This window comes from Colletes latitarsis, chromosome 12 (assembly GCF_051014445.1).
Source record: "Colletes latitarsis isolate SP2378_abdomen chromosome 12, iyColLati1, whole genome shotgun sequence".
Lineage (NCBI taxonomy): Eukaryota > Metazoa > Arthropoda > Insecta > Hymenoptera > Colletidae > Colletes > Colletes latitarsis.
Window position 1 is genome coordinate 17,594,669 of NC_135145.1, and position 27,227 is coordinate 17,621,895.

The 27,227-nt window shown below is 33.5% G+C and overlaps 1 protein-coding gene across 8 annotated transcripts in view; it reads right to left on the minus strand.

Annotated features, from left to right (window-relative positions):
* The window catches only part of Mical (Molecule interacting with CasL), a 223,137-nt gene that overhangs the window by 55,485 nt on the left and 140,425 nt on the right, over positions 1–27,227 (minus strand). For 2 of the 8 annotated variants that reach the window (XR_013080867.1, XM_076780076.1), the window contains exon 1: positions 24,824–24,936. The exons of 3 other annotated variants lie outside the window; for them this stretch is intronic. Coding sequence is in view for 4 of the 5 variants with exons in the window: in XM_076780076.1 (XP_076636191.1) it covers positions 24,824–24,864 (41 nt within the window). In the remaining variant the exon portion in view is untranslated. Of the gene's footprint in view, positions 1–24,823; positions 24,944–27,227 lie in introns of those variants that run through there. 3 more of the 8 variants (XM_076780077.1, XM_076780075.1, XM_076780082.1) reach the window with 2 other exon arrangements.

Sequence of the window (27,227 nt, forward strand, 5' to 3'; positions counted from 1 at the left end):
GGTCAGCTGCGCAACATGAAACGCGTTAATAGGATATACTGCGTTATAGAAACGCGTAAATTTTGCCAAGTATACTACGTTAACGAAACTGATTTGGAAATCACGTAATTCTAGAATTATTTTTATAATTGCCTAATTTATTTTTACACCTGTCGTATTAATGGCAAATAAACTTAATGATTAAAGTGATGCAACAGTAATTAACGTGCAGATAATTCGCCCATTAAATCGTATAAGCTTTATTTCATGGATACTCCTACATCAATGACGACGTCGAACGAACGAGGTCGCACATAACCATATAAACTTAGAATTTGAACTAATTTAGCGATTTGAGTCCTCGTACTTGCTATAAGTATCTCTTTATCTTAAACTGCCCGGTTGATTTGTAGCTTCATTGGTTCATTTTGCACCATCGTTTCGAATATCGCTTCCCAAGTGCATTTCCAAATTCCGTTTTCGAATACTGTTAGTCACGAATTATAATAAGACATTGCATACAGGGTGTTCGGCCACTCATGGGAAAAATTTTAATGGGAGATTCTAGGGGCCAAAATAAAGCGAAAATCAAGAATACCAATTTGTTGATGGAGGCTTCGTTAAAAAGTTATTAACGTTTAAAGTTCCAACCGTACTGAATTTTTTTCTCGCAAATGGGCAAAATTTCGGGGGTATGTCTAATGACGAAAAATGATTGTAATTGACCCCCACAACCGAGAATAATTTTTCCAAAACGATTTGAAATTTTTTTTTTCGTCGAAAAATTTAGGCATCTTTCTGAATTTTTTTCTTGAAAATGCATAGGATTTCGGGGGTATGTCGAATGACGAAAAATGATTGTAATTGACCCCCACAACCGAGAATAATTTTTCCAGAACGATTTGAAATATTTTAATTTTATCGAAAAATTTTTGGACCTACTCGAATTTTTTTCTCGAAAATGAGTAGGATTTCGGGGATATGTCTATTCACCAAAAGTGATTGTAATTAACCCCCGTAACCGAAAATAATTTTTCCAGAACGATTTGAAATTTTTTTTTTCATCGAAAAATTTAGGCATCTTTCTGAATTTTTTTCGTGAAAATGCACAGGATTTTGAGGGTATGTCTAATGACGAAAAATGATTGTAATTGACCACTGCAGCTAAAAATAATTTTTCCAGAACGATTTGAAATATTTTAATTTTATCGAAAAATTTTTGGACCTACTCGAATTTTTTTCTCGAAAATGAGTAGGATTTCGGGGATATGTCTATTCACCAAAAGTGATTGTAATTAACCCCCGTAACCGAAAATAATTTTTCCAGAACGATTTAAAATTTTTTTTTGCCGAAGAATTTAGACACCCTGTCGATTTTTCTTAAAAATTCGTTTTTTATTATTAATAAATTTGTTTGATACTGTACGGAAATGTAGTTTAATTCTTTTTTGTAGGTATCCATGAGCTCTACCTCCAAACTAAATTTAAATGAAATCCATTAACTATTGTAGGAGTTATGGTCGTCCCAAAATTGGACCATTTTTAAGAAGTTTTTCCCACTTATCGGGGTTAAGGAACAACTTTTCGAACATTCTTGGAATTTCTACATATTCTTCACCAAAATACGCGTTGTTTGCATTTTGAAATATTATAATCCTCTAATCCGTTCAGAAGTTATGATTTTTTAAATACACGTTTGAAATTTCGGGGAAACATTTGACATTGTCGTAAACACTGGTCACACAATGTATTTTCGGTGAAGAATTTTTTTCTCGAAAGTACGTAGGATTTTCGGGGTATGTATAAAAATGATTGTAATTGACCCCTGCAACTAAAAATAATTTTTCCAGAACGATTTGAAATTGTTTTTTCGCCAAAAAATTTAGGCACCCTGTCGACTTTTCTTAAAAATTCGTTTTTTATTTTTAATAAATTTGTTTGACACTGTACAGAAATGTTGTTTAATTCTTTTTTGTAGGTATCCATGAGCTCTACCTCCAAACTAAATTTAAATGAAATCCATTAACTATTGTAGGAGTTATGGTCGTCCCAAAATTGGACCATTTTTAAGAAGTTTTTCCCACTTATCGGGGTTGAGGAACAACTTTACGAACATTCTTGGAATTTCTACATATTCTTCACCAAAATACGCGTTGTTTGCATTTTGAAACATTATAATCCTCTAATCCGTTCAGAAGTTATGATTTTTTAAATACACGTTTGAAATTTCGGGGAAACATTTGACATTGTCGTAAACACTGGTCACACAATGTATTTTTGGTGAAGAATTTTTTTCTCGAAAGAACGTAGGATTTTGGGGGTATGTATAAAAATGATTGTAATTGACCCCTGCAATTGAAAATAATTTTTCCAGAACTATTTGAAATTTTTTTTTCGCCAAAAAATTTAGGCACCCTGTCGACTTTTCTTAAAAATTCGTTTTTTATTTTTAATAAATTTGTTTGACACTGTACGGAAATGTTGTTTAATTCTTTTTTGTAGGTATCCATGAGCTCTATCTCCAAACTAAATTTAAATGAAATCCATTAACTATTGTAGGAGTTATGGTCGTCCCAAAATTAGACCATTTTTACGAAGTTTTTCCCACTTATCGGGGTTGAGGAACAACTTTTCGAACATTCTTGGAATTTCTACATATTCTTCACCAAAATACGCGTTGTTTGCATTTTGAAACATTATAATCCTCTAATCCGTTCAGAAGTTATGATTTTTTAAATATACGTTTGAAATTTGGGGGAAACATTTGACATTGTCGTAAACACTGGTCACACAATGTATTTTCGGTGAAGAATTTTTTTTCTCGTATGTATAAAAATGATTGTAATTGATCCCTGCAATTGAAAATAATTTTTTTAAAACGATTTAAAATTTTTTTTCGCTGAAAAATTTCACACTTTTTCAAATTTTTTTCTCGAAAGTGGGTAGGATTTCGGGGGTATGTATATTCACCAAAAATGATTGTAATTGACCCCTGCAATTTAAAATAATTTTTTTAAAACGATTTAAAATTTTTTTTCGTCGAAAAATTCCACACCTACTCGAATTTTGTTCTCGAAAGTGGATAGGATTTCAGGGGTATGTTTATTCACCAAAAATGCTTATAATTGACCCTCGCAACCAGAAATAATTTTTTCAGAACGATTTGAAATTTTTGAATTTAATTGTTAATAACTTTTTAACGAAGCCTCCATCAACAAATTGGTATTCTTGATTTTCGTCTCATTTTGGCCTCTAGAATCCCCCATTAAAATTTTTTCCAGAGGTGGCCGAACACTTTGTATATCTTAAGGTCATCGGCATATAATACAAATTTAAAGTGTTAGAATACCTTAGAAATATCATTAATATACATTATAATTAAAAGAGATCTTAAATGTGAACCTTGTGGAACACCAGATGTAACATAAGTTTCTCTTAAGTAATTATTATTGAATTTAACTATTTGAACTCTATCTATTAAAAAACTGGATAGCCAAGAAAGCATGCAGCTGTTTATTCCTAATACCTTTAATTTAAACATTAAGATTGAATGATTAATAGAATCAGAGGCTTTAGAAAAGTCAGTGTAAACAGTATTAACCTGCATGCCTTTATCCATGCAATTAGTTAAATAATAATGATACTCCACAAGGTTAGTCACAGTCGATTTACCGATAACGAATCCATGCTGTTCATCAATGATGATGCCTTTGCAAAGAAACGATAATTTACGACTAATTAAGTTTTCCATAATCTTAAGACATTTAGAATACTGATAGGTCTAAAATTTGAAATTGACATTAAACATAACTTTTACAATTTAGGAACGGTGCCGCCAGTTAAAGATTAATTAAATATTAATCATAAGACTCTCTGGTTATGTTATGTTGTTTATGCATAGCAGTTGCTGATTGTCGCGAGGTCGGATTTCAACTGATGCAAGAGTGAGAAGGAAAGGCTCACGCTCGCCCTCTTTCTCGATTTCCCGAACTTGCGCGAAGTGTCTGTTTCCCCCACCAATTCATTAGGAGCTAAAGGAAGTTCGTCGTCGCTAGGTGTCGCTGTCAATGCACTCAATGGTGCCAAATCTGGCCACACCGGTGACTCGTTACTTTAATAAAACAATCCCTACAGTAACGTATGAAATGTCCGTCCCAATCTTGCGAACAAAGGGTATAGCCGAATAAGGGGGTCAAATGTGCCCCCAAACCGAATTGAACGAATGATAGGTCATTCGATAGCTTATCCAAAAAAACCATGTGTGCAAATTTTTAACTTGAAATCTCGACCGTGGGGGTAGTAATGGGGTGAAAACGAAAATCATGTTTTTGAACAATTTCTCTTAACCTATTGAGTAAAAAAATGTAAAAAAATTCAGAGACACTTCGGGTACTGGGACACATATTTTGGGAGATTTTCAAATTTTTTGATCGAAGAACCAGGTAGTAAAAAATAAAAAACCGCAAAAAATGCCGAAAAATGCCAATTACGTATCGAAGGAGGCCCGGAACTACTTTTATACTGTTACAGTAAACACGTATTGCTATTATTATTATTCTCAATTTTTTTCAGATTTTTCATTTTGGTGCGCCGCAGTGAAAAAAAATAAAAACCGACTTTTTCCTCATTTTCTGCGTATTAGAGTAACTTACACGTTGAATTTTTATGCATTCTTCAATATTCGAGTGTTTTGTACACTGTTTAATGTTTCTACACTAAGCAGAATTACATAACAATTGAAAGAAATAAAATAAACCAACCGTTGAGCGCAACATATCCTAAAAAATCAACGATGTTTTCGACGATGTCGTTGGCGCAGCGTTAGAGTGTGCGACTGTGGAACCGCTGGAAGTTTTTTTACCGTAGGTTCAAGTCTCTCTGTGGGACTTAGAATTTTTTCTTATTCGTTATTTTTTTTTTCAAATTCTAACTATATAACAATGGTTTATATTAATTTATAAATATTCTAAAGGCATTTTACAAATATTTTAACCTGAAATATGTATAAATATAATTTTGGTGCGATTTTTGCATAGGATGATTTTCTTATCTCCACATCATTTAAAAATAACTTCAAAAAAATTAAGGATACATAATGTTAAACTATAGCAATATTTAATATACTGTTAAAATCCAAAGTGATTTGAAAATTCGGTTTATGACACAGTTTTCTGGTACATTGTAGCTATTAGGAATGGTTTTTTTCGTAAAATTATTTTTCGTTATTAATCACTCTTTAGCAAGTTACTCTGTAGCAAACATTCATATTTATCAAAGAAAGAGAAAAAAAAGGAAAGATCTGCTTGATCGAAGGGGGAGAAGAAGTAATAGTAAGCCAGTATAGAATCTTCTGTTCTAATCCATTCACAATAGTCAAAGGTAAGAGATTTGAAAACTAACATTTCACATTAATTTCAGTTTAAGAGATGTTAAACAATAATCGTGGTTGACAAAAAAAATAAGGACGCAAAGACGCTCCAAAATTATATTTATACATATTTCAGGTTAAAATATTTGTAAAATGCCTTTAGAATATTTATAAATAAATATAAACCATTGTTATATAGTTAGAATTTGAAAAAAAAAATAACGAATAAAAAAAAATTCTAAGTCCCAAAGAGGGACCCGAACCTACGGTAAAAAAACTTCCAGCGGTTCCACAGTCGCACACTCTAACGCTGCGCCAACGACATCGTCGAAAACATCGTTGATTTTTTAGGATATGTTGCGCTCAACGGTTGGTTTATTTTATTTCTTTCAATTGTTATGTAATTCTGCTTAGTGTAGAAACATTAAACAGTGTACAAAACACTCGAATATTGAAGAATGCATAAAAATTCAACGTGTAAGTTACTCTAATACGCAGAAAATGAGGAAAAAGTCGGTTTTTATTTTTTTTCACTGCGGCGCACCAAAATGAAAAATCTGAAAAAAATTGAGAATAATAGTAATAGCAATACGTGTTTACTGTAAAAGTATAAAAGTAGTTCCGGGCCTCCTTCGATACGTAATTAGCATTTTTCGTCATTTTTTGCGGTTTTTTATTTTTTACTACCTGGTTCTTCAATTAAAAAATCTGAAAATCTCCTAAAATATGTGTCCCAGTACCCGAAGTGTCTCTGAATTTTTTTACATTTTTTTACTAAATAGGTTAAGAGAAATTGTTCAAAAACATGATTTTCGTTTTCACCCCATTACTACCCCCACGGTCGAGATTTCAAGTTAAAAATTTGCACACATGGTTTTTTTTGGATAAGCTATCGAATGACCTATCATTCGTTCAATTCGGTTTGGGGGCACATTTGACCCCCTTATTCGGCTATACCCTTTTGTTTAACTCTTCCTCGAACTGTTCTAGTCGAATTTGAAAGAAATCGGTGTTATCGAGACTGAGAGAACGATAGTGGCTTCGTTCCAAGTTCTTCGAAAACGTACCACACTTTCTTACAGTAGGATCGTTCGTTGCTTAATAGTGTTCCAAGACTTGTAATAGATAACCTAGTGAACCGCTTGCTCGGTTGCGCTCGTTCTTCAACCACGTCCAACGTTTAACATTCGGGTCACTTGTCCGATCAAGCGTCGCAGGTGGCACAAAGCTTACGGTAAATTTTCTGTACGCTTTTTACGATAGACCGTCGGTACGCGTGTCGGTCGTTTGTTTCGATAGAACGGAAATTTTGCAAATAAATCACTCGAATTTTCTAGCTTAGATATATCTCTCGCGAATTTCTGTTAATTGGCTCGTAACATTCTCGTTATCGGCTAACGACTGATGCAAACGGATCGGTGAAATACCCGCAAGTATTTAAACGTACAGACGAACATGTATTTAAGAACGGATTATTATAACACGCGTAACTGTAAAACTACTTGATGCTTGATTTTTTTTTTTCATTATTTTCGCGTATGTTGCGCATTCTCAACTTCATATTTATACCGCGAACTTTTTAATTTGAATTCGATGGCAACGTTCTGTCAAAATTACATTAGCATTCTCCACGCACGGGATAAAAATAGTTTTCGTACACCTGAGTAGAATTTATTACGATTAATTGAAATTCGTCTCTAGAAGATTATGATTTACAAAGTCGATAAAACAGTTTACGTTAAAAGAAAAAGTAATTGTTTATAAAAGATATACTTTCTGTATCTTTCTTAGTTTTTATAATGTTCGTGACGAGTTTTGTACTACAACTTGAAGCAATATTTCAAATATACAGGGTGTTCAGCCACACCTGGGAAAAATTTTAACCCCTTAACGTTCAGTCCCGAGTCTGACTGCTTTGAAAAACGATATTTGTTTAATCTAATAGTTTAAGGGATGATAATATTTGTGTTCTTTCAAATTATACGTCGGATACAACATTGTAAGTAACAAAAACCGCATTTTTAGAAACAAATTCAATAAAGAAAACTGATCATTCTTGGTTATCCCGAAAAATATGAGCGTTAAGGGGTTAATGGGAGATTCTAGAGGCGAAAATAAGACGAAAATCAGGAATACCAATTTCTGATGGAGGCTTCGTTAAAAAGTTATTAATGTTTAAAGTTCAGCCCGTAATGAATTTTCTTCTAGAAAATGCGTAGGATTTCGGGGGTATGTCTAATGACCAAAAATTATTGCAAATGACCCCCGCAATCGAAAATAATTTTTCCAGAACGATATGAAATTTTTTAATTTTGTCAAAAAATGTCACACATTCTCGAATTTTTTTCTCGAAAGTGGGTAGACTTTCGAGGTTATGTCTAATGACCAAAAATTATTGTAAACGACCCCCGCAGCCGAAAATAATTTTTTTATAATGATATGAAATTTTTGAATTTCGTCGAAAAATTTCACACCTTCTCGAATTTTTTTCTCGAAAGTGGGTAGAATTTCGAGGGTATGTCTAATGACCAAAAATTATTGTAAACGACCCCCGCAGCCGAAAATAATTTTTTTATAATGATATGAAATTTTTTAATTTTGTCAAAAAATTTCACACATTCTCGAATTTTTTTCTCGAAAGTGGGTAGGATTTTGAGGGTATGTTTAATGACCAAAAATGATTATACTTGACCTCTGCAACCGAAAATAATTTTTCTAGAACGATTTGAAATTTTTTTTTCGCCGAAAAATTTAGGCACCTATCCCCTGTCGATTTTTATTAAAAATTTGTTTTTCATTTTTAATAAATTTGTTTGACGCTCTACAGGAAAGTTGTCTAATACTTTTTTGTCGATACCCATGGGCTCTACTTCAGAAAAAAATTTCAATGACATACTTTTACTATTGTGGGAGTTATGGCCGTTTGAAAATTGGACCAGTTTTTTGGTGGTTTTTCTTATTTTACGGCGTCAAGGAACAACGTTTCGAATAGTTTTGGTATTTCTACATATTCTTCGCCAAAATACGCGTCGTTTGGTTTTTTAAACATTAAAATCATCCAATCCATTCAGGAGTTATGGTATTTTAAAGTTGCGAATGAAATTTTGGAGTGGCATTTCTGGCCCCACGTTAGATTTTCGATATGGAAATTGTTTTCTCGAAAATGGTTAGGATTTCGGGGGTATGTCTATTCACCAAAAATGGTTGTAATTGACTCCTGTAACTAAATATAATTTTTTTGGTATGATTTGAAATTTTTTAATTTCGTCTAAAAATTTCAATACCTACTCGATTTTTTTTCTCGAAAGTGGGTAGGATTTCGGGGATATGTGTAATGACCAAAAATTATTGTAATTGACCCTTGCAACTAACAATAATTTTTCCAGAACGATTTGAAATTTTTTTTTTCGCCGAAAAATTTAGGCACCTCCCCCCTGTCGATTTTTATTTAAAATTTGTTTTTCATTTTTAATAAATTTGTTTGTCGCTCTACAGAAAAGTTGTCTAATACTTTTTTATAGGTACCCATGGGCTTTACTTCAGAAAAAAGTTTCATTGAAATATATTCACTATCATAGAAGTTATGGCTATTTGCAAATTTGACCAGTTTTTTGGGGGTTTTTCTCATTTTACGGCGTCAAGGAACAACTCTTCGAATAGTTTTGGTATTTCTACATATTCTTCGCCAAAATACGCGTCGATTGCATTTTAAAACATTAAAATCCTTCAATCCGTTCAGGAGTTATGGTATTTTAAAGTTGCGAATGAAATTTTGGAGAGGCATTTCTGGCCCCACGTTAGATTTTCGATATGGAAATTTTTTTCTCGAAAATGGTTAGGATTTCGGGGGTATGTCTATTCACCAAAAATGGTTGTAATTGACTCCTGTAACTAAATATAATTTTTTTGGTATGATTTGAAATTTTTTAATTTCGTCTAAAAATTTCAATACCTACTCGATTTTTTTTCTCGAAAGTGGGTAGGATTTCGGGGATATGTGTAATGACCAAAAATTATTGTAATTGACCCTTGCAACTAACAATAATTTTTCCAGAACGATTTGAAATTTTTTTTTTCGCCGAAAAATTTAGGCACCTCCCCCCTGTCGATTTTTATTTAAAATTTGTTTTTCATTTTTAATAAATTTGTTTGTCGCTCTACAGAAAAGTTGTCTAATACTTTTTTATAGGTATCCATGGGCTTTACTTCAGAAAAAAGTTTCATTGAAATATATTCACTATCATAGGAGTTATGGCTGTTTGAAAATTTGACCAGTTTTTTGGGAGTTTTTCTCATTTTACGGCGTCAAGGAACAACTCTTCGAATAGTTTTGGTATTTCTACATATTCTTCGCCAAAATACGCGTCGATTACATTTTAAAACATTAAAATCCTTCAATCCGTTCAGGAGTTATGGTATTTTAAAGTTGCGAATGAAATTTTGGAGAGGCATTTCTGGCCCCACGTTAGATTTTCGATATGGAAATTTTTTTCTCGAAAATGGTTAGGATTTCGGGGGTATGTCTATTCACCAAAAATGGTTGTAATTGACTCCTGTAACTAAACATAATTTTTTTTGGTATGATTTGAAATTTTTTAATTTCGTCTAAAAATTTCAGTACCTACTCGATTTTTTTTCTCGAAAATGGGTAGGATTTCGGGGGTATGTGTATTCACCAAAAATAATTGTAATTGACACCCGCAGCCGAAAATAATATTTTCAGAAATATTTGAAATTTTTTTTTTGTCGAAAAATTTAGGCATCTTTCTGAATTTTTTTCTCGAAAATGCATAAGATTTCGGGGGTACGTCTGTTCACCAAAAGTGATTGTAATTGATCCCCGCAACTAAAAATAATTTTTCTAGAATGATTTGAAATTTTTTAATTTAATTTTTTAGTAACTTTTAATGAAGTCTCAATCAAGAAATTGATATTCTTGATTTTCGTCTTATTTTGGCCTCTAGAATCTCCCATTAAAATTTTTCCCAGGGATGGTCGAACACCCTGTATGTATTAGACAATTGTGGGTATATGATTTATTAACTATTTCAGTTAATTTTCCAAAGCGCATTGATTTTTTATTCGAAGAACCATTTGGCATCGTCCATTCATGAAAACAATTTTGTTTCCGATTGAAATAGGATAACTAATTACTTGAAAATAAATTTATATACGCGTGATTGGAGAAAAAAAGAAATATAACGCACAATTTATTCTAGTTCTTTTATCTTTGGGTAACGTAGTACAAGTGAGACGATAATTTTGAATACAAATTAACATAACCTCTTACTGGAGACCTCTCAGTGGCCGTTTTTGGTACTAACGGGATACACGCCAAATACAAAATACTTAACCCTCTATGGGCCGAATTTTTTTCTTGAATATAAACTTACGAACCACTTTGATATTTGATGCTGCCAACCGTCATCAATATTGTTATTAGTAGATTGCGGATCTTTATGCAAATTCGTATTTTTATTAATAGAATTAATGAAATGGGAACTTTATAGAGGGTTGTCTCAACCCCTAAATATAATAATTCGTATCTTACTTGAAACATTTCTTATATTTTAGCATATTAAATGCATTCTGTAGTTTTTTGAAAATTTAAATTTCCCATAAATGCATAAATATCCACAGTCTAGTTATTAGTTATCTCAGAAACATTAAATAATTAATACGTACACGTCATCTTGTGAGAAAACTAAAATTATTTTGTAAAATGTCGATATATTAACATGTGACCTGAAAGTTACACGGGCCCATAGAAGGTTAACGCGTAAACATAAACTTGTTTACTAATGTCCAACAATTTTTAATAATTCAATTTCGCTTTTATACGAGAACTCGAGACAATTTGTCGAAAATACCAGCACGTTCGCAACTTTGAAGCATCAGTTTTCAGTTCGATAATCGGAACTCGAGAAAATGTGCATAAAAATATATTCGTACAAATATAAATGTAATTCGTTAAAACAATATTTTTTAGAGTTTACGTAACCGTTCAGTTATCGCGCACAATGGTTTCTCCGTGTTATATTGTTTTCATTTCTAAAATTATATTCGTACGGTTCGGCCATGCGAATTTCAATTTCTGGTTGAGCTCGCAGCTTCTTAAAAACTGGGTTTTTATTTACCTTACGTTTAAAGTTACCCGAGCGTAATGTTTGAAAGACTAAGGGTCGCGCGTTTCTTCGTTTCTAGAAGAGTCTCTTGCAAGAACAAAGGTACTAGAAACGAAAAGTACGCGCGTAGGTATAACGCGGACGTCGGATGACGCTCGTTTGCCCTGGCAATTTGCGATAATGGCCGGAACAGCTGATCGTGTGCGCATAACGAGAAACGATTCCTACGGTGCTGGGGCGTGAAACCATCTATGCATCTCATCTTGGATTGCGTGTCTGAATTTCAGTATCACAGATTATCGTGTTATACACACTTTTATTTAATTACGATTTGGTCGAAATACATAATAAATAAATTTAATAATAAATTGGAATTTAAAAAATTTTCAGGATGATTTTATTATACATACAGAGTGGAATAAAATGTTATTCGTTAATTACATAATAAATAAATTTAATAATAAATTGGAATTTAAAAACTTTTCAAGATGATTTTCTTGTACATATAGAGTGGAATAAAATGTTATTTTACAAATTTAAAATAACATTTTAAAAAATTTTTTAAATTTTCAAGATGTTTTTATTATACATATAGAGTGGAATAAAATGTTATTCGTTAATTACATAATAAATAAATTTAATAATAAATTGAAATTTAAAAAATTTTCAAGATGATTTTATTGTACATATAGAGTGGAATAAAATGTTATTTTACAAATTTAAAATAACATTTTAAAAAGTTTTTAAAATTTTTAAGATGTTTTTATTATACATATAGAGTGGAATAAAATGTTATTCGTTAATTACATAATAAATAAATTTAATAATAAATTGGAATTTAAAAAATTTTCAGGATGATTTTATTATACATACAGTGTGGAATAAAATGTTATTCGTTAATTACATAATAAATAAATTTAATAATAAATTGGAATTTAAAAAATTTTCAAGATGATTTTATTGTACATATACAGTGGAATAAAATGTTATTTTACAAATTTAAAATAACATTTTAAAAAATTTTTTAAATTTTCAAGATGTTTTTATTATACATACAGAGTGGAATAAAATGTTATTCGTTAATTACATAATAAATAAATTTAATAATAAATTGGAATTTAAAAAATTTTCAAGTTGATTTTATTGTACATATAGAGTGGAATAAAATGTGATTTGTTAATTACATAATAAATAAATTTAATAATAAATTGGAATTTAAAAACTTTTCAAGATGATTTTCTTGTACATATATAGTGGAATAAAATGTTATTTTACAAATTTAAAATAACATTTTAAAAAGTTTTTTAAATTTTCAAGATGTTTTTATTATACATATAGAGTGGAATAAAATGTTATTCGTTAATTACATAATAAATAAATTTAATAATAAATTGGAATTTAAAAACTTTTCAAGATGATTTTATTGTACATATACAGTGGAATAAAATGTTATTTTACAAATTTAAAATAACATTTTAAAAAGTTTTTTAAATTTTCAAGATGATTTTATTATACATACAGAGTGGAATAAAATATTATTCATTAATTACATAATAAATAAATTTAATAATAAATTGAAATTTTAAAAATTTTCAGGATGATTTTATTATACATGCAGAATGGAATAAAATGTTATTCGTTAATTACATAATAAATAAATTTAATAATAAATTGAAATTTAAAAAATTTTCAGGATGATTTTATTATACATGCAGAATGGAATAAAATGTGATTTGTTAATTACATAATAAATAAATTTAATAATAAATTGGAATTTAAAAACTTTTCAAGATGATTTTATTGTACATATTGTATAGTGGAATAAAATGTTATTTTACAAATTTAAAATAACATTTTAAAAAGTTTTTCAAATTTTCAAGATGATTTTATTATACATATAGAGTGGAATAAAATGTGATTTGTTAATTACATAATAAATAAATTTAATAATAAATTGGAATTTAAAAAATTTTCAAGATGATTTTCTTGTACATATAGAGTGGAATAAAATGTTATTTTACAAATTTAAAATAACATTTTAAAAAATTTTTCAAATTTTCAGGATGTTTTTATTATACATATAGAATAGAATAAAATGTTATTTGTTATTTATGAAATAACATTTGATTCCACTCTATATGTATAATAAAATAATCTTGAAGATTTTTTGAATTCTAATTTCGACGAAATCGTAATTATTTGACAATTACGTTTAAAACTGGTAAATATGGTTAAATTTACAAGGGTAACGTATCGAAACCGAAAACAAAAAAGAGATAACTTTATATTCTTCTTTTTGTACAGTAAACAGGAAACATGAAATTTTTAATGATACGAATCCATCATTTTTAGCTATTACGACAGTGAGGCGATTTTTCGGAGCTACTAACTTTGTACCATGGAAGCCTTTAACACGATTAATGTTATGGGGGTCACCGGTGACCGACACTGAATTTAGCGGTAGCGCTGTGTGGGTCATCGGTGACCGGCGCTGAATTTGGCGGTAGCGCTGTGGGGGTCACCGGTGACCGGCACTGAATTTGGCGATAGCGCTCTGGAGGTCACCGTTGACCGACACTGAATTTAGCAGTAGCGCTGTGGAGGTCACCGTTGACCGACACTGAATTTGGCGGTAGCGCTCTGGGGGTCACCGGTGACCGGCACTGAATTTGGCGGTAGCGCTGTGGGGGTCACCGGTGACCGGCACTGAATTTAGCAGTAGCGCTGTGGAGGTCACCGGTGACCGACACTGAATTTGGCGGTAGCGCTCTGGAGGTCACCGAAGACCGACACTGAATTCAGCGGTAGCACTGTGGAGGTCACCGGTGACCGACACTGAATTTGGCGGTAGCGCTCTGGGGGTCACTGGTGACCGACACTGAATTTGGAGGTAGCGTTGTGGGGGTCACCGGTGACCGGCGCTGAATTTGGCGGTAGCGCTGTGGGGGTCACCGGTGGCCGGCACTGAATTTGGCGATAGCGCTCTGGGGGTCACCGGTGACCGGCACTGAATTTAGCGGTAGCGCTGTGGGGGTCACCGGTGACCGACGATGCCAGTATTAGTAGAAATACATCATTAGAATAAATATCTTATAAAGTCAAAACTATGGTGTGCAGAAAATCAATGCTGTATATAACATATAAAAAACTATTTTTATGTTAGATATGTAAAAATATATAAAAATAGTTCTATTTTGTTGAAAATTAAACTGTCATCCTTGAACAGTTCCCATTCATTAATTCTGCTGTGAGAAAAATTCTTAAACGATTAAAATCTGTTTACTCTGCGGGCCACCTTGTATACAGGGTGTTTGGCTACCCCTGGGAAAAATTTTAATGGAGGATTCTAGAGGCCAAAATAAGACGAAAATCAAGAATACCAATTTGTTGATGGAGGCTTCGTTAAAAAATTATTAACGTGTAAAGTTGCGGTTGTCGAACGGCAATTTGTCCATCTATTTGAATTTTTTCTCGAAAGTGCGTAGGATTTCGAAGGAATATGTATTCACCAAAAATGATTATAATTGGCCCCTGCAACCGAAAATAATTTTTCCAGAACAATTTGAAATTTTTTAATTTTGTCGAAAAATTTGTCCACCTTCCTGAATTTTTTTCTCAAAAGTGTGAAGGATTTCGAAGGAATATGTATTCACCAAAAATGATTATAATTGACCCCTGCAACAGAAAATAATTTTTCCAGAACGATTTGGAATTTTTAATTTTGTCCAAAAATTTGTTCACCTTCCTGAATTTTTTTCTCAAAAGTGTGAAGGATTTCGAAGGAATATGTATTCACCAAAAATGATTATAATTGACCCGTGCAACAGAAAATAATTTTTCCAGAACGATTTGAAATTTTTTAATTTTATCGAAAAATTTGTCCACATTCCTGAATTTTTTTCTCAAAAGTGTGAAGGATTTCGAAGGAATATGTATTCACCAAAAATGATTATAATTGACCCCTGCAACAGAAAGTAATTTTTCCAGAACGATTTGAAATTTTTTAATTTTGTCGAAAAATTTGTCCACCTTCCTGAATTTTTTTCTCAAAAGTGTGAAGGATTTCGAAGGAATATGTATTCACCAAAAATGATTATAATTGACCCCTGCAACAGAAAATAATTTTTCCAGAACGATTTGGAATTTTTTAATTTTGTCGAAAAATTTGTCCGCCTTCCTGAATTTTTTTCTCAAAAGTGTGAAGGATTTCGAAGGAATATGTATTCACCAAAAAGTTCAGCCCGTACTGAATTTTTTTCTAGAAAATGCGCAGAATTTCGAGGGTATGTCTAATGACCAAAAATAATTGTAATTGATCCCCGCAACCGAAAATAATTTTTCCAGAACGATTTAAAATTTTTTTTTTTGTCGAAAAATTTAAGCATCTTTTTGAATTTTTTTCTCGAAAATGCACAAGATTTCGGGGGTATGTCTGTTCACCAAAAATGATTTTAATCGACCCCCGTAACCAAAAATAATTTTTCCAGAACGATTTGAAATTTTTGAATTTAATTGTTAATAACTTTTTAACGAAGCCTCCATCGCCAAATTGGTATTCTTGATTTTCGTCTTATTTTGGCCTCTAGAATCCCCTATTAAAATTTTTCCCAGGGGTGGCAGAACACCCTGTATAATTGTTAAAAATGCTTAATATTAATATTACCACTTCAAGATTATTTATGTTACAATTTTTTCATCGAGGTATTCTTTGAACGACGACACACCCGTTGAATAGACACACCTGAATAGTTTTCTTTCATCCTTCGGTCGTTGGGACGAGCGACCCCTAGCGCCGTTCGTTTCTCGATTAATTTCGTTCGGTTGAAAAACTTGATTAACGTCCGACAAATTCTGGCGCGAGTAAAATTTATGAAAGAGGGTCAGCGAGAGCGGCCGGCTGAAAGTGGTTATCGATCTGAAAAGGGGTTTACAAGATTATTCGGAGCGCGAGTAAATTTTTAACGAGACTCGACGGTTCAAATGTATCGATATACGTCGTTGTCCGCGAGCGTTCCCTTACGTAAATAAAAGAAAGAATCGAGCGAAACTTAAAAAAGTTCCATTCGCCCAGGGTTTTCTTGATACACTTTCGCCGAAGTATGCCGTCCCATTCCGCTGAAACTTTTTTTCGTGAACGCAGCCTCAAACCGTCTCATTCATGGTATTTATAGACGCCCTGCCCTCGCTTCTGATCATTTATGTATAAAGGTCGCCGTAAGTCACTTTGTTCCGCGGGAAACAGGTATTCCACCAATGCGCGCGGAATCAGAACTTTTTACTCTTTTCTCGGTTTCGTTTTTTTGCTATTTCAACTTGGTTGCGACTGTTAGAGTCAATGAGAATAACGCAATATAATTTGTAGGAACAAAAGTATCGAGGATCTATCTTTGTGATAGATTTTCCCAATCGCTTACCGCAGAAAGAAAAAACAATTTGTTGAAACGGTATAAGGTGCAAGACACGGAGGCGACAAAATATATGGAAGACTTGTCTCCGCGGTCAGGGTTGTCGCACAACTGACTGCAAACCGAGAAAAAACCCGAAGAATGTTTCGGTACGCACAAATCCAGTCTGCTTTTCCAGTACAGTTTTTAATAACAAACGATTACAAATGGTTCTTACCATATTTATTTTAATTTTCTGAAAATAATTCTTATTTTAATTTTAACACACTCTGGCGAGAAGCGTCACTCAGGTGCGAAGAATTAATTTCTTAAAAATTCCGAGAGCATCTTCCCACATTTTATTCCTTCTTCCTTGGAAACAGCGAATACAAATAATTAATAAATTCGATTTAGCTGGCTGATTTATCCAATCCGCAGGTAACAGTTGCAGTGGTAGTATTTTTAATTATTTGTATTCGTTCCACGACGTATCTCCGATGCACATCTTGCTACCTACTAGGGATGGCTAGAACTGCTACTTTAGAATCACTCGTGATTGGATCACAGTGATTTTTCACAGTGATCCGTGATTCTTCGTGATCGCTTTTGATTGGTAGGGAGGGAACCAGTGATGGACATTCGTGGGAATTTTGGCATGCGCACTGGAATGCATGATCACTACCGTATACACTTAACTAGAATTTAGGGTACCGTTGGATCCCGGTAAGGAACAAAATTTAAGGAAGTTACAGGGAAAGAGACAAAAACAAAAAATTTTCTCTTAATCTACATGAGTATAGCTAGAGAAATACGTAGGGGATCTTCGATAAGTTAATTTTTGTGTGATTGGCGAGCATTTGAAGTAGAAAGTTCAATTTTGTACAAAACATGGGAATTCCCAACATGCACCTCTTTTTGCGCTAAAGATATATCTATGGTATACAGAATCCCACGAGGGAAAATTCCAGTGCGCATGACCAAAGTTCCCACGAATGTCCATCACTGTTACGGATACTTGATATTTGTTATTGATTAATAATTCGATTTTCAAAATTATTAGCGACAATAATATTAATATTTTCATATGAATGAACATAAGAATTTTCATTACTGATGATTTATACTTTTTCTTATTTTTAAAGCGAGTGTTAACATCTAAGCAATACTTTTTCTTCGTAACAACAAACTTATCATTTATTTAAATAATCGACTCTAACAATTTGACATTTGAAATTTACAAAATATGCAATTATGCAGCCTTTTTCATTGCTTAGACTACATTACTATACAATTTAAATTTGGCGCATTTTTACTTCCTTGAATGCCCACTAAGGGGAGTTAGCGGAACACTACAATCACAGTTAACGTGAACTGCTACTAAGACGCCATCATTCGGATCACGGTCGTGAATGGAGTTAATCACGAGCGTGATCGTGATTTTGTGATCACTGTGATAAATCACAGGTAGTGATTTTGCACGCCATCTCTATTCTCAACAAAAAGATTTAATCAACGTGAGATATTACGAAGCACGCAAAGACTCCCGGACGAGACAACGCGACACGTCCGTTGCTTTACCACGCGGTCTCCCGCACATAACCTCACTATCAGTGTGGTTAGATTTGGTATACAGTAGTGTCCACATAAATGACCAAGCTCGGGACCGGCCTCGGTCATTTACGTGGGCATGGTTAGTTCTCAGAATTCAACGGAGATAAGAAAAGAGGATAAGTGTGAGTGAGATACAATAGCTGGCACTCGAACCACATACAGGGTATTCGACCATCTCTGGGAAAAATTTTAATGGAAGATTCTAGAGGCCAAAATAAGACGAAAATCAAGAATACCAATTTGTTGATGGAGGCTTCGTTAAAAAGTTATTAACGTTTGAAGTTCTGCCACTACTGAATTTTTTTCTCGAAAATGCGCCAGATTTCGGGGGTATGTGTAATGACCAAAAATTATTGTAATTGACCCCTGCAACCGAAAATAATTTTTCCAGAACGATTTGAAATTTTTTAATTTTGTCGAGAAATTTCACACCTTCTCGAATTTTTTTCTCGAACGTGCGTAGGATTTCGGGGGTATGTCTAATGATACAAAATTATTGTAATTGACCCCCGAAACAAACAATAATTTTTCCAGAACGATCTGAAATATTTTTTCTTCGTCGAAAAATTTAGGCATCTAATTAGATTTTCGGGAAGGAATTTTTTTCTCGAAAGTGTGTGGGATTTCGGGGGTATGTGTAATGACCAAAAATGATTATAATTGACCCCTGCAACCGAAAATAATTTTTCCAGAACGATTTGAAATTTTTGAATTTAATTGTTAATAACTTTTTAACGAAGCCTCCATCAACAAATTGGTGTTCTTGATTTTCGTCTTATTTTGGCCTCTAGAATCTCCCATTAAAATTTTTCCCAGGAGTGGTTGAACACCTTGTATATAGTATGGTCCTTATCAGAGAACCCTATACAGTAAATGTTGAATATACATATACGGGGTGTTCGGTCACCCCTGAGAAAAATTTTAATGGGGAATTCTAGAGGCCAAAATAAGACGAAAATCAAGAATATCAATTTGTTCATGAAGGCTTCGTTAAACAGTTATTAACGTATAACGTTTCGCCCGTACAGAATTTTTTTCTCGAAAATGCGCAGGATTTTTGGGGGTACGTCTATTCACCGAAAATTATTGTAATTGACCCCTACAACCGAAAATAATTTTTCCAAAACGATTTGAAATTTTTTTTTCCGATGAAAAATTTCACACCTCAAATTCTTTTCTAGAAAGTGGGTAGGATTTCGGGAGTATGTCTATTCACCAAAAATGATTGTAATTGACCGCCGCAAACGAAAATAATTTTTTCGGCATTAATTAAAAATTTTTTTTTCGTCGTAAAATTTGGGCACCTACTCCTTGTCGATTTTTCTTAAAAATTCCTTTTTCATTTTTAGTAATTTTGTTTGACGCCCTACAGAAAAGTTGTCTAATACTTTTTTGTAGGTACCCATGAGCTCTACTTCAGAAAAAAGTTTCATTGAAATATATTCACAATTGTAGGAGTTATGGCTGTTTGAAAATTGGACCATTATTATGGGGTTTTTCTCATTTTTCAGGGTCAAGGAACAACTTTTCGAATATTTTTAGATTTTCTACATATTCTACACTAAAATACGCGTCGTTTGCTTTTTTAAACATTAAAATCGTCCAATCCATTCAGAAGTTATGACATTTTAAAGATTCGCATGAAATTTTTGGGCCTCACATCAGATTTTTGGTAAGGAATTTTTTTCTCGAAAGTGCGTAGTATTTCGGGGGTATGTGTAATGACCAAAAATTATTGTAATCGACCCCCGCAACCAAAAATAATTTTTCCAGAACGCTTTGAAATTTTTTTTTCCACCAGACAAATTGGGGACCTTACCCTCTAGGTAGACTTTTACTAAAAATTTGTTTTTCATTTTTAATAAATTTGTTTGTCGCTCTACAGAAAAGTTGTCTAATACTTTTTTAAAAGTACCCATGGGCTCTACTTCAGAAAAAAGTTTCATTGAAATATATTCACTATCATAGGAGTTATGGCTGTTTGAAAATTTGACCAGTTTTTTGGGGGTTTTTCTCATTTTACGGAGTCAAGGAGCAATTCTTCGAATAGTTTTGATATTTCTACATATTCTTCGCCAAAATACGCGTCGTTTGCATTTTGAAAAATTAAAATCCTTCAATCCGTTCAGGAGTTATGGTATTTTAAAGTTGCGCATGAGATTTTGGAGAGACATTTCTGGCCTCACGTTAGAGTTTCAATATGGAAATTTTTTTTTCGAGAATAGTTAGGATTTCGGGGGTATGTCCATTCACCAAAAATGATTGTAATTGACTCCTGTAACTAAATACAATTTTTTTGGTATGATTTGAAATTTTTTAACTTCGTCTAAAAATTTCAGTACCTTTTCGAATTTTTTTCTCGAAAGTGGGTAGGATTTCAGGGGTATGTCTGATGACCAAAAATGATTGTAATCGACCCCCGCAATCAAAAATAATTTTTCCAGAACGATTTGAAATTTTTTTTTCCGCCAGACAAATTAGGGACCTTACCCTCTAGGTAGACTTTTACTAAAAATTTGTTTTTCATTTTTAATAAATTTGTTTGTCGCTCTACAGAAAAGTTGTCTAATACTTTTTTTGTAGGTACCCATGAGCTCTACTTCAGAAAAAAGTTTCATTGAAATATATTCACAATTGTAGGAGTTATGGCTGTTTCAAAATTGGACCAGTTTTTTGGGGTTTTTTTTCATTTTACGGAGTCAAGGGGCAATTCTTCGAATAGTTTTGATATTTCTACATATTCTTCGCCAAAATACGTGTAGTTTGCCTTTTTAAACATTAAAATCGTCCAATCCGTTCAGAAGTTATGACGTTTTAAAGATTCGCATGAAAATTCGGGCAGACATTTCTGGCCAGAAATGATATTTTTGGTAAGGAATTTTTTTCTCGAAAGTGGATAGGAATTCGGTGTTATGTGTGTTGATCAAAAATGATTATAATTGACCTCTGCAACGGAAAATAATTTTTTCAAACCGATTCGAAAGTCTTTTTTCACCCAAAACTTTCAGCACTTAATCGAATTTTTTTCTAGAAAGTGGGTAGGAATTCGGGGGTATGTCTATTCACCAAAAATGATTGTAATTGATCCCCACAACCGAAAATAATTTTTCCAGAACAATTTGAAATTTTTGAATTTAATTGTTAATAACTTTTTAACGAAGCCTCCATCAACAAATTGGTATTCTTGATTTTCGTCTTATTTTGGCCTCTAGAATCTCCCATTAAAATTTTTCCCATGGGTGACCGAACACCCTGTATAGTATGGTCCTTATTAGAAAACCCTATACAGTAAATGTTGAATATTCATAATGGGGTTTCATGATAGTAAACATGTTTATTTACTTTTACAGATTCCCGAATGACATCTTAGTCTCTAAAGTCTCGATAGACGAAAGTTTTTCGTTTCCATTTAATTTTCGATCTCAAAGGTCATTTCAAGGTCATGTAATGTACATATCTGAACGTATTTTTACATCAGCTACACAATGCAATAAAAAAAATTATACAATTACACGCAAAAAAAAACATCGATCACCTTGTAAACTCCGAAAAAAATTACCCTAAAAAAAAATTTGTTTGCAAAAGAAAGGTTTTTTCAAATCATTCAAATAGCACACGAAATATTATTTGTACTCCCACAATTAGAGATATTTAAGTGGCCTTATTTGGATCACCCTGTATGTCTGATAATTAAGACTCCAAGACAGTACGTTTATGGCGTAAATGGATTAAAGAAGCTCGAATCGACTGTAGAATGTAAGATAAGGACAGCGAGTAAAAGAGATTCTTCTTGACTCAAGGAGAATCTCCCCACAGTTTGGGGGATGGAAGCATTTATGCCGTAGATCAATTCGAGCATATATCCAAAGTTCACTATACAACACTGTTGGAAATGTTTCTCATTTCTATGTTGGCAAACATGCATGTGTGGAAATATTTCCCTTTTCCATATTTGTGGCCACCATTCGAAACTTTGGCGCTTCAACATTAATACCGTCATGCCTCTAGTGGCCAAATAATCGAAACAATTTCATCACCAAAATCACGCAGTCACTCTACACACTCTCTCTCAGAACTTTTGAGTTTAATCACGTTTTTATCACGGAGTTTATGTAACGTTTTCATGTGTATTTTATTGAATAAATAAATATACGTATAATTTGATTCACCTCGTTCACTAATATATTTGAATATAGCCACAAACGCTATATATTGGCAAACATTTACGCCATCTGTTGTTTGAGTATAACAGTTGAATAACGTGCCATATATGAACAGATTCGTGCAATGTTAAAATATAACCTAAAAAGTATATTGTCCAATTCCATAACTTTCGCTACAAACATTCTAAATATACAATCAAAAGTTCCCATTTAAAATGTATTAAACCCATCGTGATTCTACATACGATGTCGCCTAAAAATCAAGAATCATTTTCAGCCAGCTATCTCTCATAAAATTTTTCTCTGACCCAGAATCCTTTGCTGTTACTAAATATACAGAACGTGAAAAAGTCAATGTACAAATAACGACGAGCGTACCAGATCACGGATCACGGACGGTGCAACAGCAACTGTGCAGCTCTGTGACACGTTTCAATTAACGTGTTCTATATATAGGGCGACTTGTCGAGAGAAAAAGCTTTCGATCGTTGGTCGCCAAGGATACAAAAATTATTTGTAAAATTTCGTTTTGTCGCGTGGCGTTGGAACATCCATCGTTGCCACGGGTATGCAAAGATGCAATAGTATCGAAGAATCGGCGAACGCAGAAAACGGAATCCGTTCGGTGGGAAACAACAAACGCTGGCATGCGAGTGACCACAGAAGAGAACGTGAGTGTTCCTCTATAAATACGTTGCTCGAGGTGGGCGAGCGAGGGATGCAATCCTGTGGAACTAGAGCGACCGAGCCGAACGACGACCAATTTTGCAGACGTCGTGGGCGTCGATGAAGAACCTGCTGGTGTCGTCGCACACGTATTCCTGACACACATAGCGGATGTAACAACCAGTGGCCGCGCAAACCAAGCGTACAGATTGGATTTTCGTTCGGTCCCTTTTTATGTCGGTCGATTTTCATCCGCAGATGGTAGATGCGATTTCGGATTAGGGGAACCACAGGTTGATTCGTCGCTAGTCACTTTTCAATCTTCGTCGGAGACAGGGCAAAAGTCCTATGCAATTTCTATTAATTCCATCTCTTGAAAATGAAACGAATTTTCAGTTATTTCTATAATAGAAACATTAATTAATATCAGATTATAAGTGACTGAATGTATGCAACTATTAGACGTCCCTATATGGATGCATTATATGCAAATCCAGCACATTATATAATAGAGGATAAAAGAAAAGTGTTGTTAATGCATCTTTTAAAAGAGTATTGGAAAATATAAGATTATTGCTCATTAATTCCTAGTATTACGCCGTATACACGTACAACAAGTTACACACAGAAACGTTTTATAAGATTGTTGTATGCCAGAATGTCTCATCATGTTTACGTGCATATCCTCTTCATACAAAACTACACATCTCAAATTCCTTTCCTTAGTCATTTCATCGTTCATCCTGACTCACACCTGAACCTTGACCACTCATTTTTGGAAGCTCTCTCTGTCTCCCCACCTTTCTCTCTTTTTCAACCCTACATATAGTGCTTTTCCCTAGTCAGAAATTCCGATTTTTGGCAGTTGCACGAACACGTAAAGTGTTCCCATTTAGTCTAACACTACGAATAGCCAATTGTTTTTGTCCACACAACCTGGTATTCTAACGTTTAATAAAGTGTTATCAAGTAGAATACAACACAGAATTTTAATACTAGTATTTGCTATGGTAATAGTTTGTAACGCAGCTTCATTTCATTTGCATCGAACACTTGGATTCATTAGAATAAATATGAAACTTCTTCTTTCCACATTGCAGTGTATTAACTATCGAAATGGTCTAAGTGACCCATTCATAATTTCTAATAGAAATTGTAAAAAATTTACTGAACTGAATTTTTTAAAATTTGCGGTACTCTTGAAGAGAATGAATGAACACTTATTTTCATTGTGTTATACATCACAACTGTCGGTATTTCTAGTGTTAAATATACATACACTTTACACGTATAGTTTAACGTAACTTAACCTCCCAAACGGTGATTTAAGGACCTCCTTTCCTTCCCTACTGGCGTTAATTTAAACAGCTACTTAAGCTACTTTCTATAGGGTGTAACTAAAACTGTAATATCTCAAAAAATACAGAACCTAATTTAATGAAATTTTCAGAAGATGTCAAGAACAGTTTTCTGTTTTGCATGTTAAAATATAATTGTTGCCGGAAGAAAATAAAACTTATAACTCACCTAAAATCTAGCTTCGGTGTGGTAAATCTTGAAACAGTCATTGAAGCACAACCCTACACCACGGTCTTTGCACCAAAATGTCTCTTTTCTCTGTCGCAGTCTTTTGCGACATGCTACACAACTTTTAGTGGCTTTTTCCTTTGCCGATGAGATCGTTTCTATAAAATGTCTTGCTGTATGACTAACTCATAAGCTAACATAGATACCGCATTAGAATCATCCTAGTCATAGTTTCCAAATTTCAGCCTTTCTAGCCTCCTGTGCCCAGTTACTCATTCCATATGCCAAGCATTGCACTATCTCTCACCCCTTATATAAACAACGCGCATTTTTGTAGCAATGTGCGGAACTTGCAGTAACGATCTAATAAACCTACACGTCTCTTTAGTAAAATGTTGTTCTTAATCCTGCAACCCAGGATCCAACAGTCTTGCTGTCAGTCTTTCAGGAGCTGGAGTTTTTGATGGTTTTTCTGATCGAGGGGATTGAATTGATTTCCCATGGGTTTCTAAAAGTTCTTTTGTAAGTTCAAGCCTAAACAAGAGATGGTCAAAAGTGTTTATGTTTCTGTTCATTGAATGAATAACCATTATGAACTGAGATATTTAGAAGCCGTCTAAAAATGATTATTGAAAGAAACGAAAGGAATAATACGAGATAATACGAAAGTGGGCATCTTGTAACAATCTAATAAACCTACACGTCTCTTTAGTAAAGTGTTGTTCTTAATCCCGTAACTCAGGATCCAACAGTATTACTGTCAGTCTTTCAGGGGCTGGAGTTTTTGATGGTTTTTCTGATCGAGGGGATTGAATTGATTTCCCATGGGTTTCCAAAAGTTCTTTTGTAAGTTCAAGCCTAAACGAGAGATGGTCAAAAGTGTTTATGTTTCTGTTCATTGAATGAATAACCATTATGAACTGAGATATTTAGAAGCCGTCTAAAAATGATTATTGAAAGAAACGAAAGGAATAATACGAGATAATACGAAAGTGGGCGTCTTGTAACAATCTAATAAACCTACACGTCTCTTTAGTAAAGTGTTGTTCTTAATCCCGCAACTCAGGATCCAACAGTATTACTGTCAGTCTTTCAGGGGCTGGAGTTTCTGATAGTCTTTTTGATCGAGAGGATTGAATTGATTTCCTATGGGTTTCCAAAAGTTCTTTTGTAAGTTCAAGCCTGAACGAGAGATGGTCAAGAGTGTTTATGTTTCTGTTCATTGAATGAATAACCATTATGAACTGAGGTATTTAGAAGCCGTCTAAAAATGATTATTGAAAGAAACGAAAGGAATAATACGAGATAATACGAGAGTGGACGTCTTGGAAACTTGTGGTTTGGCTTTCGATGTATTCTAAAGAAGCTTAACTTATGGTACTTAAAATGTATTTTGCTTTTGCCACGTACTAATAGGTTAGTCCTTCCACGAGAAGAAAGCACAGCGTGTTTACATCCCCACTCTTGCTGGAGCCCGCTGATTGGCTGTCACCGATCTTCATCGCCGTTTTCGACCAATCCTGTGAGTCAGTGGACTGCACCAGGAGTGGGGATGTAAACACGCTGTGCCTCCTTCTCATGGAATACGTGGTTCAATGAGACCTGGCGGTAAATATAAACAGCTGCACGCGAGCGATCAGACCAGGGCCGAAACGTAATGTTCAGATCCCTACATAGTAAGAAAAAGCTAATTTTCTAAATAAAAAGCATTCATCCTCAATATTATTACATAATAATGTAAATAAGGAGACAATAGTCGTGTTCAAAATCCGAAGAGGACATGGTCGATAAAATACACAAAATTTTTTTTTTACAAATATAAAAAAAAAAACAAATAGAAGAAATGATTATAACACTGAAGTGAAACTGAAGAATAAAAATTTTAAGGACAGTGAAAGGTAAAAGGACAAACGTTAAAGTACAGCGAATACTAAAAAATCTGACTATTTTCCTGCAGTTATTTTAAAGAAAGTCCCTTTCCCTTACTTCAAGATAAAGAAATGAAACAAATTGTCCTTGACCATTCTATGATCATAGTCATGCGAGGGCCCTTCTTAGGGACCCCTACAAAGCGTCCCTGAGCAGCGACGTTCAGCAGTCACTCATCTGCGGCAGCAGCGTCGATCACGTGAACTTTCCGTTTATATTTCGTGTCAGTTCTCGTTGCATCTGGTTATAAGTACTAAGTAGCACTCTATTCTTAGTAGTGCTGATTTCCAACAGAATCAAACGTTTGTCTGCGATACAAGATTGAAATGTTTCTTTGAATCGTCGTGACACCGGATGGTCAGCAGACGATCACTCTCCTTGTATGAATAATCAATGAATTCCATATCTATTTACAGTGACTCACACTGAAAATCGTCCAGCACCGTCCATTTTCTAATTTTATATATAGAATATT